Genomic DNA, 15208 nt, shown 5'->3' on the forward strand with positions numbered 1-15208 from the left:
TACGCAAAATAGACCCGGAAGAAGCCAGGATTACAGCCTGCTTAGAATCCGGACATATCTTAAGAAGTAACAAGAATCGCTCTGGTTTGCGTCCAAAATAAAAACTAGCTGGACGCTTTGCATAGGTAACGCGCATCATGATTGTACTAAGACTACGGAATACAGCTGCTGCATTGGATCGCTTCCATGTCTTCCTCACAACCCCACCTTGAGATCGACATCCCGAAAGCGAGTTTGGGCTGTCGTAAAGTATTTTAGTGGCGGCCATTTACTGAGGAGTTCGCGCCTTACCCCTTTCACTCCGTATGCCATGGGCTTAGCCAAAGTTAGTGAGGCAAAGGCTGAGCTTTCAGACACGATTGATTGCATGCTCCGCCACTGCAGAGGCTAGAATTGAAAGCAGTACCGGCTCGTGGGGTTCGAGCATATTTCACGGCCGCATCTACGTAATATTAAAAGGCATCTAGCCCAAGTGAGCTCTCACGAAATGGCGCATGCCTTTCCCAACAACAAGGACTGGGCTTAAACACACATTGTGACCGTCTGGGATAAATCTTGCTATTTTTCCTTCTGCAGGTTTACAGCCATGTCTTGGCACGCACCATCATCACTGTTCCACTTCCTCAGCATCATCCTTCTTCACCCGCTTATACCGCACGACGGTGATACCATCATCGCCCCGCACATGCTCTGGTTCCAGTCGGTAGCTGCCCAGCCACGGACCGATCTGGGTCCACACCAGCCAGTATACAGCGCCAAGCACCAGGACACCGACCCCAACGACAGGGAATATGTAGTATGGGTAGCCTTCCGGGTCCCACCCTGGTGCCGGCGGCCAGAAGGGCACCATCATCAAGAAGACGTTGCTTAAGAGGAACAGTATGGCAACGGGCCATGGTGTGTGCCAGGGCGACAACCAACCCTCCTTTTTGCGGTTGTAGTGCAGATACAACAGGCCACCGGTGACAAATATGTTGACCACCGTGCCGGGATACACGTAGAGATTGATGATGAAGTTGTAGGCAGGACCAGGGGGCGGAGCCACCAGAATGATGATAGTGATGATCCCGTGCAGAATAAGCTGTGATTTGAGTGTCAGTTGGGTGTTCGCCAAGCGGTAATGAGATAAGAAAGACGTACGGATGCAGCCGGCGAGTTGAATGGTCGACTGGATGCCAGAAGACGGCTAAAGGGCAAGATGCCTTCGCGGGCCAGTTCCTGATTGAAGCGGGCATGGGCGAAGCTGACGGCCAGGACGTTGCCGAGGTTGCTGACAGCGACAAAGATGGGCAGCACACGAGCGGCGGCGCCGTCGCCAAAGACGTTGCGGAAGAAGAGGCCGGCCACGATAACGTCGGAAGCGGCAAGGTCGTCGGCTGGGATGGCGGCAAAGTAGGCGACGGTGGCGAGGACGTAGAGCACAGTACAGAGGCCAACAGCCAGCGGGCCAGCCACCATGAGAGTCCGGCGCGGGTTGCGAACTTCGGACAGTACGTAGTTAGCGTTTTCCCAGCCCTTGAAGCTGTAGATGATGCTGAGCAGCGCGGATGCGTAGGCATAGGCGCCACCGCCTCCGTAGCGGCCGAGATCGCTCATGTCAAAGGGCCGGTCAAAGTTGTGCGGGTCGGGCACTCGGCGATAGCCGGCCAGAGCAGCGAAGCCGGTGACGACGATGAAGGCTAGCACGCCGACCTTGAAGACGCCGAGGGTGTTGAACAGTCGAATGCCCCAGCGCGGTGCCACCGAGTGCAGGCCGATGACGACGATGACTAGCACGACGCCGATGACGCGGGCAAGCCAGCCGTCGGTCGCGCCCATGGAGCCGCCATCACTGACGGCATAGAGAACGTATCGGCCAAAAGCGAGAGCGTTTCCGGCCGAGAAGCCCAGCAGAACCATCTGCGACGCCAGCATGCAGGTGGCCAGCAGCGGCGGGCGGCGGTAGACACGCTCGAGATAGTTCTTCTCGCCACCGGACCGCGGGATGGCCAGGCCGAACTCGAGGTACGTGCTGAGTCCGGCCATGATGATGACGCCTCCAGCGATCCAGAGGAGGATTGACAGGCCGACCGAACCGGTCGCTGCAAAGACGCTGGCAGGAGTGGAGAAGACTGGAAGCAAGAGGAAGAGGGATGTGTCAGCCACGTAGACACGACGGGATGGCTAATCGAGCAGTCAGGACGGAGGTGACTCACTACCGGTACCGATCATCTTGTTGAGAATGAGAAAGACAGTTCCGGCGATGCCCAGCCGCCGCTCTGGCGAATGCTCGTCAGGGACGGTCTCGTGGTGATCATCGTGTGGGCTGCTGCCGTCTGCGTCGTCAATTGACTGCAGCAGTGGTGTCGAGGCGCTGCTACTGCTGCTGTTGGGGACTGCAAACACGGAAGTACTCGTGGGAGGGCCCTTGGCTGCATCGACGCCATTTCTCCGCGTGCTGCCATAGGAGGGCATCAGTCAGGGCGTAAGCCCGTCGGCAAATGCAATTGATGTTGAAATCACGAGGTCCCAACTTCAAGCTGACTCTGAACGTCGAGCCGGAATGAGCAGCAATGAGATGTCAAAAGCAACATAGCCACGAAGATAACAAAGTAGAACAGGTTGATCTGTTTCATTTGAATTGCTTCATCAAACCCATCGCCTCAGCGTCTCCGCTTATGACGCCAAAAGATAACGACTGGAAAAAACTGTCTGCCGTCGAGCACGTCATGCGGTTTCGCCATGCCGCTGCTGATGCACCCCCAAAAAGAAAAGCAAGAAAGACAGTGGCACAGATGGAAATCTGCTAAAATCGCCGCAGCGAGAATCGAGGCCTAGGAGCGTAGCGACGGCAGACATCGCTCCTTCCCGTTGGCCTGCCCGTGAGACTTGCCGTTCAAGACAAAATTTGGTGACAAACTGCCCCACTCCGTGGTAGACACATGGCGATTGGCCGGATGTCAGACCTCTCGTCATTTTCCGCTTTTTCAAAACGGGTTTGGGCCCAAGATTAGAGACCGAAGCCGTCGGTGTATGAAGATGGCCCACGGCCGCTGACTTGGCGATTACTCCGTATGCCCCCTTATCGCTGAGCCGAGGCATAGAATGTTGGGACCCTGGCTAGGGGGCTTACATATGCGTTTCTGACAACAGATGGAACGATCACGGCTGCACGAATAGTACCAAAAACGACCAACAGCTCCGAGGAGATGCAGTAGCGTTCTCGGCGCGGGTCCAATTGGCGAGATAGCGCGTTCAACAAAATGAGTTACGAGCGTGTTTCTTGGATTTTACATAGTACGGAGCATGTAGATGCAACCTTAGTGCCCGTTCTCTGCCTTAGCACCGGGAAGGTCATCTCAAGATACGCGCATCCAGGCGCCCGTTACACGCGTTGGCAGCACGACGATTGCAGTACCCCAAGCAGTTAACAGAGATCAACCGGCAATACGGACATTACTGCGCAGGAAAGCCGACCAGATTTGGCCAGCAAGGGCAAAAGCCGTTGAAAAAAGAGAGTGGGGCAATTATGTCAGATCTGGACTTTTGCAGAACGACCACAGCAGTCAGAATCTAAAGCAAGTATACGGCGTATTCACCTGCGCCGTTCGCCTTGTTATTCCAATCCGGGCAAGCAGTATCTTACGCAGGAATTGAGCCTTACAAGAGGCGGGAACCAGCTTGGCGGGAAGCTGCGCCTGCGTGTTACGAGTCGTAATCGCCTCTCCTTACGTCGTATGCTTGGCTCCTTCCGTCTGCTCTCTTTACGACGTAGCCATGCTGCCATGGACCCGCAGCCATTGGAGCCCGAAAAGTCCGCTTCGCGAAGCGGTTTGAATGCTCCGTACAGATGCAACCTGGCTGCAGCTTGGACGCGCCGATTCCCGGCTTGTACGCTCAAACTACGACCACGACCGAGGCACACCGTCTCACAGCTCTGGGCGAGACCGCCCCATTGTGTTGCCTGCCTGCATGCGGACATGCTATAAGACCAGGCTATCTGTCGTTTCATCTGGCTCTCGAGGTCTACACACTGGGATCAAGCCTAAGCGACACGTCTGAAAACCACGCCCTGCTCAACATGACTGTCGATACCGTGCCCATTCCCGGCCCTGTTGGGCTGCCTGTCCTGGGCAATCTTCTGGACATTGATGCCGAGGTGCCGACGCAGAGCTTTGCTCACCTTGCCGAACAATATGGTAGGATCTGCCATTCCAGTAGGTGCCATGTCTTGCCCTAACTCGCGTCACAGGCGAGATTTACCAAATGACCTTTCCGGGCAACAATGTGTTCAATGTTGTCTCCAGCCATGCGCTCGTCAACGAGTGCTGTGACCAGAAGCGCTTTGGAAAGTCCCTTAGCAAGGCTTTAAGAGTACATACCCTGTCTCTTTTCAGATAAAGAAACATTTCACGTTGCTAATGCTACACAGCAAGTTCGCAATGGTGTCCACGACGGCCTGTTCACGGTAAGCTATCGCTCTAGATCCCTTATCTCGGACTCTGGCTAATCATCTCAAGGCCGAAAATGGCGAGCCCAACTGGGAGAAGGCGCACCGCGTGCTCACACCTGCCTTTGGCCCCATGCCCATCCGACATATGTTTGACGAAATGCACGACATCGCCTCACAGCTGGCCCTGAAGTGGGCACGTCACGGCCCAGAAGAGGCGATCATGGTGCCAGAAGACTTTACCCGGCTCGCCTTGGACACGCTGGCGCTCTGCGCCATGGGCTTCCGGTTCAACAGCTTCTACCGTACGGACATGCACCCTTTTGTCGAGGCCATGGGGTCGTACCTGACCGAGTCGGGAAACCGCAGCCGCCGGCCACCACTGCCGGCGTTTGTGTACCGGGCGGTCGACCAGAAGTACTGGGCGGATATTGCGGTGATGCAGGACACGGCCGACGGGGTACTTCAGGCACGCAAGGAACAGAACCCGCCGTCCGACCGCAAGGACCTGATGGCGGCCATGCTGGAGGGCAAGGACCCGAAGACGGGCGAAAAGCTGGACGACAAGTCGATCATCAACAACCTGATCACTTTCCTGATCGCCGGCCACGAGACAACGTCGGGCATGCTGTCGTTTGCCTTTTACTACCTGCTGCGCAACCCAGAGACGCTAGAGAAGGCACAGAAGGAGGTCGACGAAGTGATTGGTACCGGGCCTGTTCTACCCGAGCACATGCCGAAGCTGCGCTACATAGCGGCCATCCTGCGGGAGACGTTGCGTATCAGTGCGACGATCCCGGCGATCATGGTGGCACCGCACAAGGACGAGCTAATCGGCGGCAAGTACTTTGTCAAGGCAGGCCAGAACGTGCTGCTGCTGTTTATGAAGTCGCACCTGGACCCGGCGGTGTATGGCGAGGACGCCAAGGAGTTCAAGCCCGAGCGCATGACGGACGAGAACTTTGACCGACTCAACCGCGAGTTCCCCAACTGTTGGAAGCCGTTTGGCAACGGGGTGCGGGCCTGCATCGGCCGGCCGTTTGCGTGGCAGGAGAGCCTGATCACCATGGCGATACTGCTGCAGAACTTCACATTCCGCCTGGACGACCCCGACTACGAGTTGACCATCAAGGAGACGATGACGTTTAAGCCCAAGGACTTTTTCATACGAGCACAACTGCGCGATGGCCTGACACCGACGATCATGGAGCACCGGCTGGCCGGTGGCCGAAGCCAGACCGAGATGGCAACAGCAGCAGCAGCCACAGCAGCCGAGACCACATCGAATGGCGTCAAGAGCAGCGGCACGGCCAAGGGGCTCCCTCTGAACATCTACTACGGGTCCAACAGCGGGACGTGCGAGGCCATGGCAGATCGGCTGGCGGCCGACGCACAGGCACACGGGTTCCGTGCCGAAGTGGTGAAGCCGCTGGACGCGGCCAAAGAGGCACTCCCGACGGACCGACCGGTGGTGTTCGTGACGGCGTCGTACGAGGGCGAGCCACCGGACAATGCTGTCTCGTTTGTTAGCTGGCTGAAGGAAGAGACGGAGGGAGAGGCAGCAGGCGACGCGCTCAAGGGCGTTGCCTATGCCGTGTTTGGCTGCGGCAACCACGACTGGTCGCGGACGTTCCACCTCATCCCCAAGCTGGTGGACGAGAAGCTCGAGGTGAAGGGAGGGGCACGCATTGCACCGATCGGCCTGACGGACGTGGCCGAGGGCAACATGTTCGAGGACTTTGAGGCGTGGGAGGACAACGTGCTGTTCCCGGCGCTGCAGGAGCGGTACGGAGTGGCTGCGGCGAACGGCGACGAGACGGCCGAGGCAGCGGAGGCAGCAGTGCTGGATGTGGAGATCACGATGCCGCGGGCGTCAGCGCTGCGACAGGATGTGCGCGAGGCACAGGTGGTAGCAACGAGGGTGCTGGTAGACGGCGACGAGAAGGAGGCGGCAGAATCACGCAGGAAGAACCACATTGAGATTGAGCTGCCGAGCGGGATGACATACCGGGCGGGCGACTATCTGGCGGTGCTGCCATTTAACAGCCAGACGACGATCAGACGGGCGATGCGACGCTTCCAGCTGCCGTGGGACGCCAACATTGCGGTGCACTCGGGCGAGAACGGAGCGGTGCCATCGACACAGATCAGTCCCTACCGGCCGACCGGCCGACACCGGCGTACGGGATCCTGGGAGCATACTACGAGCTGGGACAGCAGGCGACAAAGCGGGTGAGTGGAAGATGTGTGTTTTTGTATTCGTCGTGTACTAACAAGAGCCACAGGGCATCACGGTGCTGGCCAACGCGGCCACGAAGGCAGAGACCAAGGCCGAATTGCAGCGTCTAGCTAGCGACGACTATGCAGCAGACATCAGCGCTAAGCGGGTCTCCATTCTCGACCTGCTGGAACGGTTCCTAGACGTCGACCTGCCGTTTGGCACTTTCCTGTCACTGCTGCCGCCAATGCGAGTGCGCCAATAGTAAGATAGCCCCATCGTTTGATTTTCTTTTGAAGAAGGGAACACGCTGACACAGACAGCTCCATCTCGTCTTCGCCGCTGTGGAATGCGAGCCGAGTATCGCTGACGTACTCGGTGCTGGCCCAGCCGGCACTGTCGGGCAAGGGCGTGTATGAAGGCGTGGCGTCCAACTACCTCTCGCGGACGACGACAAACGACACGATTCACGTTGCGGTGCGGCCGAGCCACAGTGCGTTCCACCTTCCGGAGGACGTGGAGAAGGTGGGCGTGATCATGGTGGCAGCAGGCGCAGGTCTGGCGCCATTCCGCGGCTTCATCCAGGAGCGGGCAGAGCTGAAGAGCGCAGGGCGGCAACTGGCGCCAGCGATGCTGTTCTTCGGCTGCCGCAGTCCGGCCGAGGACCTCTACCGCGACGAGCTGGACGACTGGGAGGCCAGAGGCGTTGTCGACGTGCGACGAGCCTACAGCCGGGCACCAGAGGACACGAACAACGCAGTGGCTGCGAAATGCCGTCACGTGCAACACCGGCTGTATCATGACCGCGCCGACGTGCTGGAGCTGTGGAAGAGCGGCAGCCAGATGTATGTGTGCGGTTCGCGGCACGTGGGCGCTGGTGTGAAGGAGTCGGTGATGCGCATTCACAGCGAGACGAAGGCGGCCGAAGGTGCAGCTGAGACAGAGGCGGAGACGGAGGCGTGGTTTGACAGCATGCGCAGTGTGAGGTATGCCGTAGATGTGTTTGACTAGGAGTTGATGGTGGATTAGTGGCCGATTGAGAGTCCCGGTTTAGAGTAATAGCGAATGGACAACACTGTCACCTTTGTGACAGGGCGAGAGGAGACTGAAGAGTGAAGCCGATTTCCATTGGAAAGCCATCATATGCCCATGTCTTCGTCTTCGTCGTCGTCGTCGTAGTCTTGGCCGCCTGGACGGTGTGATCCGTCGCCAAGCTGAGCCTCGTCGTCGTCACGGCGACTGGCCTCGGCAGCGGCGCCAAGCCGGCGGACGCCGTTGTGGACGGCGGTGACGAGGCCGCGCGACTCGGCGAGTTCCATGGCGCCGATGCCACGCAGGTTGACGAGCGGTGGGCTGTCGAGTTGGCTCGAGCTGGCGAGATGGGCGGAGGTGCCGGTGCTGGCGACAGCGGCAGCGACGGCGAGCTGGCGGACCTTGGCGGCACGAGCTTCAGCGAGGTCGCGGAGAAGGCCACGAACATCACCGGGGGGTGCGGGAAGGTCGTCGGGGGCGTGAGCGAGGAGGATCTCGGCGAGTTCGAGCCAGTGATAGGGCAGGTAGCCGGCCGGCGCATCAGCAGTGGCGGAAGGAAGAAAGGGAGGGGAGACCGTTGGACCGTAGGCGTGAGCACCACCTCGACCATCGGCTCGACGGGGCGGTGGCGGCGGCGGCGCAAACATGGAGGCGTCCTCGGTGCCGCCGCTGTTGTTGTTGTTGTTGTTGTTGTTGCTGCTGCTGCTGCCGACTGTCTCGATTCGCACCAGCTCCTGCAGGCTGGACGGGTGCAGCCAGGGCGGGGCGACGATGCTAGCACGACGCTGGCGCTTCAGCAGGAGGGCCAGCCAGAGCGGCAAGACGGCACGGTGAGGTGGGCGCAGGGGAGGGGTGTCGCCCTGGCAGTCAGCACAGGCGAGGAGGAGGATGGAAGGAGAGACGAGAACCTACTCCCAACAGATGGATCGGGTCGAGACGCTGACGCGGGACGACTGTGACGAGCTCCATCTCGCAGAGAAACGACACCTCGGCGGGCGTGATGCCCGGCGGCAGCGGGAGAGCCATGGCAGCGAGGATGACGGCGTGGTGAAGAAAAAGCGTGAGCAGATGAGCAGATGGGGACAATGTCCATTGGAAAACGTCGCGTCGCGTCCATCTTGGCGGGGTTGGCGTGGCGTGTGGCTGGCTGTGGGCGGGTGGGTGGCGGTGGTTGGTGGCTGTACGCTGTTTGTAGCTTCGCCTGTTCCCGTGCTTGTGACTTTGGTCTACTCCGTACTTTGTGAACTATCTCACAGCCTCGATACTTCCGTCCGCTGTCCGACACGGAGCAGAGTGCGGTCAAGACATACAATGCTCATAGATTCCAACGCCAGGCGAGGGCAATAGACATCCCGATCGACGACTCTGCCACGTGGCCTTCGTTCCTATTCCTCTTCTTTATCTCTGTACTTCTCATATGTATCTCGGCCTTCATCCTCTGTTCCACACCCCCCACCTCACGCTCTCGGCCGCCGCAGCGGGTGTGCCTCCGTGTTCAGCACGTACTCGTCCAGGCTGACCAGGTCCGGCGACGCGTACAGCAGGTAAAAGTACTTGAGCGTCTCGGCCAGCCAGAAGCTCTCCATGCTGTCGACCATGCTAGCGCGCGGATCCGTCTGCGTGCAGTCCTTGAGTGCCGCGTGCGCGATCGGCGTCGTCGTCGTCCGCACGATAGCCTCGAACATGGCCCACGCCCGGTCCAGAAGCGTGGCCTCGCCCGTCAGCCGGTACAGCACAAAGATGCTCTCAATCGCCTCTGGCCGCAGGATGTAGCGCGTGTCGTCGTAGCGGGCTATGCCCGGCCGCAGGTTCTCGGCCTCGACGATGGCTGCTACGTCCACTGCGCCGTCCTTGTCCTTGGTCGTCGATGCCAGCCGACTCTTCCGCCGCACGTCGCCGTACCAGTCCTTGTCGCTCCACACGCACTCGGCCTCGGCCCGCGGACACGGCGACACCTCCATGATCTCCGGCATGATCCCGTTCGGCGCGTTCTCGTATCCCCACAGACAGCCCTCGACCAGCTGCCGCGCCGTCTCCATGTCCTCCGGCCGCCCAAACAGCCCGCCGACCCCAGCCCGACCATGCCGCCGGCAAAACAGCTCAGGTGCTGCACCCGCGGCACCGTCGCCACCTGCGCCGCCACAATGTTCCTGCCCACCGTCTTGTCGCCCGGGAAGAGCATCGGCCGCGCCGACTTGGTCCGCGGCCGGAAGAACAGGTTCGCATCCATCGCCGCGAGCGCCTTAAGGTACATCGTGCGGTACTGGTCGCTGGCCCCGCCGAGCATGAGGTGTTCCTTGGGCAGATACTCGTAGAGCGAGTCAGCCATGCCGCCAATCGTGAACCCAGACCCTCCCGTAAAGTCGCCCTGCTCCGTGTTGACCGTCACCGGCCACAGCCCCGGAATAAAGGTGCGGTCCTGCTGGTCGGCAAACAGGTCCATCACCCGCTGCACCGCGTCGTAGTACTTGGCATTGCCCGACAGCTGACTCAGCCGCGTGAACTCCATCGACAGTGAGCCCGGTTCCGACACCAGCGCCATCCGGGACGCCTTCTGCGACACGCCCTTGCGTGCCTCGCCGTACTTCCACCGCGCAATCGGCACGTGGTTGGGCGTGTCAAACGCCACGTACAGCATGTCGCCCAGCTCCACTGCCTTTTGCAACAGCGACGGGTACTTGCCCCCCGACAGGTCATATGCAGCCAGGAACCCGCCCAAGTATCGGATCGTCGTCTCAAACACGTTCACCTCCTCCTCAGTAGACGTTGTAAAGTCAATCTTGTCAATAGCCGCGACGGCCTCTTCGAACTCGGACGTCAAGCCCATGATCCACAGCGTATCTGTGCGCGATGGACAGACAGTCAGCCATCGAGAAAAGCAGCCAGATTGGGCGCGTCACGCAAGACATACCCAGAGAGTCCACCAGCGTGGCGGCCCAGCCGCCGAACCGCTCGACGCCCCCGCCTTTGATCGGGCGCACCTCGTCCTTCAGCCAGGCCTGCGTCTTGTAGCCCGTCCAGGCATGCGTAAAGTTGGCCTTGACGTACGCCAGCCGCTCCAGCCGCACCCGCTTCGCCTCCGCCGTCTCGGCCCCGAACTCGTACTGGATCTTGGGGATCGCCCGCAGCATCTCCGGGCTAGCCGACGGCAGCGGCTTAATTTGCTCGGGCGCGATAGGATAGTGCAGCTTCAGGGTCGACCAGTGAAACTTGCCAGAGCTGACGACTGGCGGTGGTGAGGCTGCTTGTGCGGGAGGCGAAGGTGGAGGTGCTAGCGGTGGCGGCGTGGGTGGCCCGGGGACGTATGGAGTCGGCGCCGGTTGCTCTTGGGTGGGCGGGATAGGCGGTCCCGGAGGTCGAATGTCGCTGGGCGGCACGTCCCAAGGCGCCAGGGCTCCGGAATCGTGCTGCAAGTACAGCAAGCTGATGACGCCAATGACGACGAATGTAGCGACCAGTCGCCGTCTGTTCCATCGTGTAGCCATGGCTGGGCGACTGTCATGGCCCGAAGCAGAGATGAATGGGACAGACAGGCAGGCGAATGGGTGTTGATGAAGAAGAGTGAAACTCCTCCAGTTACGCAGATCTGTACGGAGTACCTGCTCGTACTTGTATTAACTGCTGTGGACCCAGAGGCAGGGAATACGAAAAACTGTGTGGATGGTTGTGACACGGCCCATATACACTGTACTCGCAGTACGCAAGCTGCGGAACGGACGCTTCCACGTGGAAACCACAACCCGATCTGTCTGTATTTTAAGCCAATTCGTCCATTTGCAAAGACAGTTACTATGATGTATTTAGCCGCGCGTTCTAACAGCTCGAGGCATTACTATGTAGAAAGGTCCCCTGTCCGAACTTGTTGCGGAGACGTACATAGTAAGCTATACGGGGTGGAGTGGGGCCAAGAACGGGAGAGCTGCGTCGCACGTGACAGCGTGTAGCAGAAGACACGAAAGGCTGAGGGCAAGCACGATGTTCAGCGCAAATTCTGCCTGTCAGCAAGCCGGCTGACGACGACTGCTTCTGACTCTCTCGTCTTCTACGATGCACCGATTCAAGCGAGGAGCGGACCGGAGCGGTCGTGCATGGTGTGCCATCGACGCAAGGTGCGCTGCGACAAGGGTCTTCCCTGTGGCAACGACACGAGGGCCGGCGTTCTGTGCTGCTACATGTCAGGCGACAAGACGACACGTCAGCCCAAGGCGACAATTGTCGACATTGCATCGCGTCTGATCCAGCTGTAGCGGACCCTCGTGGCCGTATCGGGAGGTGTTGGCGATGCCGATGGCAGCAGTGAGAGCGCTCCGGGAGCTGAGGCGGCAGTACTGCCATCGCTCGAGCAGACTCTGTCCGGCAGCCAGTCTCAGCCACTGATAGAAAACGAGGACGCAGGATCTATAGCCTCGGAAGATATTCCGATCAAGAACTCGTTTCGATACATCAATGAAATCTAGCTGTCGCGGGTGCTCGAAGAGGTGCGTTGCTGACGGGAACGAGACATTGTTGTGTTAAGCCATGGCCATTCTTCCAGGAGCAAGAGATCCAATCGATTCTCGCATCACTCAAGGATCCAGACGCCGGAGACGACAGAAGGGACGACGACTTCCCGGCCCACGGACTGGTGCCGACATTCGACCTCTTCTGGTCGCCTGACCGCAACAGGCCGCTGGGGTGGACCGGTTTCAGGCTGGACTGGAGTACTCGTTGGCACGGTCCAACTTCCTGGACGCGCCTACGGTGTACGGACTGCAGGCACTGACACTGTTTCTGCGGCTGACGCGGGCACGGTCGCCGGGACGGTCGGCATGGATTATGCACGGAACGGTGCTGCAGGCGGCACAGTCGATCGACTTCCACCGTGACGGGGACAACTTTGGGCTGTCGCCATTCGAGTCGGAGATGCACACTGCCGGTCTGCATGTACCGGTGCGAGCTTGTGCGGTATCACACGGCCAACGTGGAGGCGCTGCTGCTGTAGTGCAACCCGGCGGTGCCGCTGCCACGGCTGACGATCCAGATGGTGCGCATGGTGCAGCTGAAGAACAGCCTGGTCAGCCAGCTGCAGCTGCTGACGGCGACGAGAACCAAGGCGACCGGCCGCAGTCAGGTGCCACGCGCGACCGCGGTGTCGCTACTGGGTGCCTGCCAGATCATCGAGCTCAGCCCAGACATCCAGGCGGACGAGCTGCTGCAACACATGCGCTGGGCTAGCGATATCTACCCGCAGTACCACGTGCTGCTGCACCTGGTCTGTCACCTCTGCGAAGGCGATGCGGATCCGCGAGGCGACGCAGAAGGGGGTAGGTGGTGGTGATGGCAGTGCTAGCTCTGACAATACGACTGCTACGAATACTGATGAGACCGGCGCTCCTTCATCACAGACGGCACCTCCGGCCTTTCTGCCAGACGTAGAAATGACGCCTCTTTGGAGACAGCACAAGAGAGGAGACGACCACGAATTGGGACAACGACTACTTGGGAGGCCGGTGCGGAAGCCGATCTCCTTTGGCGGCGAAATCTGGGCGACGAGCGAGGCGATGAGGCTGACGTACGCGCCAAAGAAAAAGTCGAAGAGGACGGAAAAGGCGATACTGGCTGGCTGGCTGTTGCCGGGGATCCAGAGGGCGAGGATGACGATGCCGGTGACGGTTTAGGAGACGATAAAGGCGTTGTACTTGCCAGTCTTGTCGGCGGCTCAGCCGGAGAGCAAACGGCCGACGAGGCTGCCGGCATTGAGGATGGCCAGCAGGTACTGCACACGCCCTCCGATAGCAGCAGTTGGTAGTACTTGGTCGCGAGCGAGGCCATCATAAGCCCAAAGACGTGCAGCAGCGTGCCGACGAGGAGGATCTGGCGCGGGCCATACGAGTCGAAGAGCTTGCCGACAACAGAATCCTGGACAAGTCAGTATTCAGAGAATACAACAGACAGGAGCAGGCGAGTAGTCGAAAGCAGACGAGCAACATCCAACACCTCATACGCACCATAGTCATCATGAAAAAGATCTGCAGCGACGGAATCCACACAATCGTGCTGGTCGAGTAGTTCTGGAGCGGGCCGACTTCGTAATAGGCCTGGAATGCACCGACGCCTGAGAAGAACAGCAACGATCAACAACAACACGACGGCCGTTGCTCACTGTTAACCCAACCAAACGAGCAGAAAGACGTGCACCAGACTCCCACAACCATCAGCCTGGCCTGGAGCCCTTTCTCGGTCAGTACCCTCGGTGTCAGCTTTGATCTGAGAAACTCGACAGAGCTTCGGAACTTGGCTAGCCGGGAGCTTTGGCCAATTTCTTTCGGGTTTCAACCAAGTCTATTTTCCATGCTCCAATTCAGTTTGAACACAAATATTCACGCAAAATCGCAGTCTACGTGAGAATGGTAACTTGTTGTCGGCATTTCAACGTCATGTCCATGTGTTCAATCAATTCTGGCTGACAATACCAGAAGTCCAACTATCGCTGCCTTTGGCTAGTCGTTTCTTTTCCATTCGGCTCTCAATATGCGACTAATCACACTACAGCTCATATGCTATCTACAAAGCCACCATCAATACCACAGCGTTCGCGTGCATGCACTTAGACAGGTGGTGTCAGTGTCAGCACTGAAACAGTAGCCTTCTGGCTGACCGAATGAGCTACAGACCGGTCAGAGCAAGGACTCTCGCCGGAAAACGTTGTGGGGGCTGCGTTGCACAACATCTTCTCGGTCAACTCACTAGGTGTCACCAGAATGGCGGCTGAGCTAATTTTGGCACCGTTAAGCTCTGGGTGACGGCTGACCGCGAACAGTTGTTTGGATCCAAGTCATAACGTTTGGGTGGCAAGTGTCTTGACCTTGTTTGTCAGTGATCAGTTCAAGGGCATCAAATGTCTAAGAAAGTGGCAAAGGGGCATGTTGACAAACCACTAACATGAAGCAGCAGACAAAATGCACAGGGCTGACAGCTGACAGGATAAAGGCGGCTGCCTGGTCTTGCGTAGACCTGTCGTTTCAGACAACAGGCGCGAAACGACTAAACAGGGAAAACACACGAGCCCGGGCACATAACAAGGCAGAGAGCCTGGCGCGGAAAGTACACCGAGCGAAACGGGCGCCAACAGACGCAGAGCTCCGTCTATGCTGGAACTTGGAATGTCGCACATGTCGGTTGCCCGCATCTCTGCACAACGGCTGCGGTCGTCAGTCATTAGTCGTCAGCTGCAGGCGATGCAAGTGTCTCTGCTTGTGTGTACACATTGCGTCCCTACTTGCAATGGCCTAGCCGTTTACCTTTCTCACTTGTGCTCTTCACCTGCCATGGACTCTCTATTTTTCGACCGTCCTCGCTGTCCGAGCCCTTTCCCTTCCTTTCATTCTTTCCTACAGTAACAGACCTGTTTCTCCATACGACCAAGAATAAAGCAGCTCGAGTACCATTTGATAGCCAAGTCTGATCTTGACCGCTGGTCAGCGTGTGTATTGAAGATCCCCTCGGACTACAGCCGCCGCCTTTACCTAACGCCACAAAGATATATCGTT

At 58.7% G+C, this 15208-nt stretch overlaps 4 protein-coding genes across 4 annotated transcripts; 2 read left to right on the top strand and 2 right to left on the bottom strand.

Moving 5' to 3' along the window:
* Positions 1 to 607: 607 nt before the first annotated feature.
* CMQ_4080 (high affinity methionine permease) lies at positions 608 to 2454 on the bottom strand (the record flags this gene model as incomplete). The annotated part of the gene is made up of 3 exons (XM_014320018.1): positions 608 to 1081; positions 1141 to 2111; positions 2196 to 2454. The coding sequence occupies 3 exons, from the start codon at positions 2452 to 2454 to the stop codon at positions 608 to 610; spliced, it is 1704 nt and encodes a 567-aa protein (XP_014175493.1).
* A 1375-nt stretch (positions 2455 to 3829) lies between these two features.
* Positions 3830 to 7658, top strand: CMQ_3907 (cytochrome p450 monooxygenase; the record flags this gene model as incomplete). Its single annotated transcript, XM_014319845.1, has 6 exons — positions 3830 to 4178; positions 4232 to 4353; positions 4412 to 4447; positions 4500 to 6609; positions 6707 to 6911; positions 6971 to 7658. 6 exons carry the CDS (start codon positions 3830 to 3832, stop codon positions 7656 to 7658), a joined length of 3510 nt encoding a protein of 1169 aa, XP_014175320.1.
* Positions 7659 to 7786: 128 nt separating this feature from the next.
* Positions 7787 to 11164, bottom strand: CMQ_3448 (class 1 alpha-mannosidase; the record flags this gene model as incomplete). The annotated part of the gene is made up of 5 exons (XM_014319386.1): positions 7787 to 8539; positions 8592 to 8880; positions 9141 to 9721; positions 9802 to 10520; positions 10591 to 11164. 5 exons carry the CDS (start codon positions 11162 to 11164, stop codon positions 7787 to 7789), a joined length of 2916 nt encoding a protein of 971 aa, XP_014174861.1.
* A 687-nt stretch (positions 11165 to 11851) lies between these two features.
* On the top strand, positions 11852 to 13727 carry CMQ_3883 (uncharacterized protein; the record flags this gene model as incomplete). The annotated part of the gene is made up of 6 exons (XM_014319821.1): positions 11852 to 11893; positions 12214 to 12303; positions 12345 to 12608; positions 12661 to 12982; positions 13064 to 13431; positions 13497 to 13727. 6 exons carry the CDS (start codon positions 11852 to 11854, stop codon positions 13725 to 13727), a joined length of 1317 nt encoding a protein of 438 aa, XP_014175296.1.
* Between the last annotated feature and the right edge of the window lie 1481 nt (positions 13728 to 15208).

The sequence above is a fragment of the Grosmannia clavigera genome, assembly GCF_000143105.1.
Source record: "Grosmannia clavigera kw1407 unplaced genomic scaffold GCSC_113, whole genome shotgun sequence".
NCBI classification, from domain to species: domain Eukaryota; kingdom Fungi; phylum Ascomycota; class Sordariomycetes; order Ophiostomatales; family Ophiostomataceae; genus Leptographium; species Leptographium clavigerum.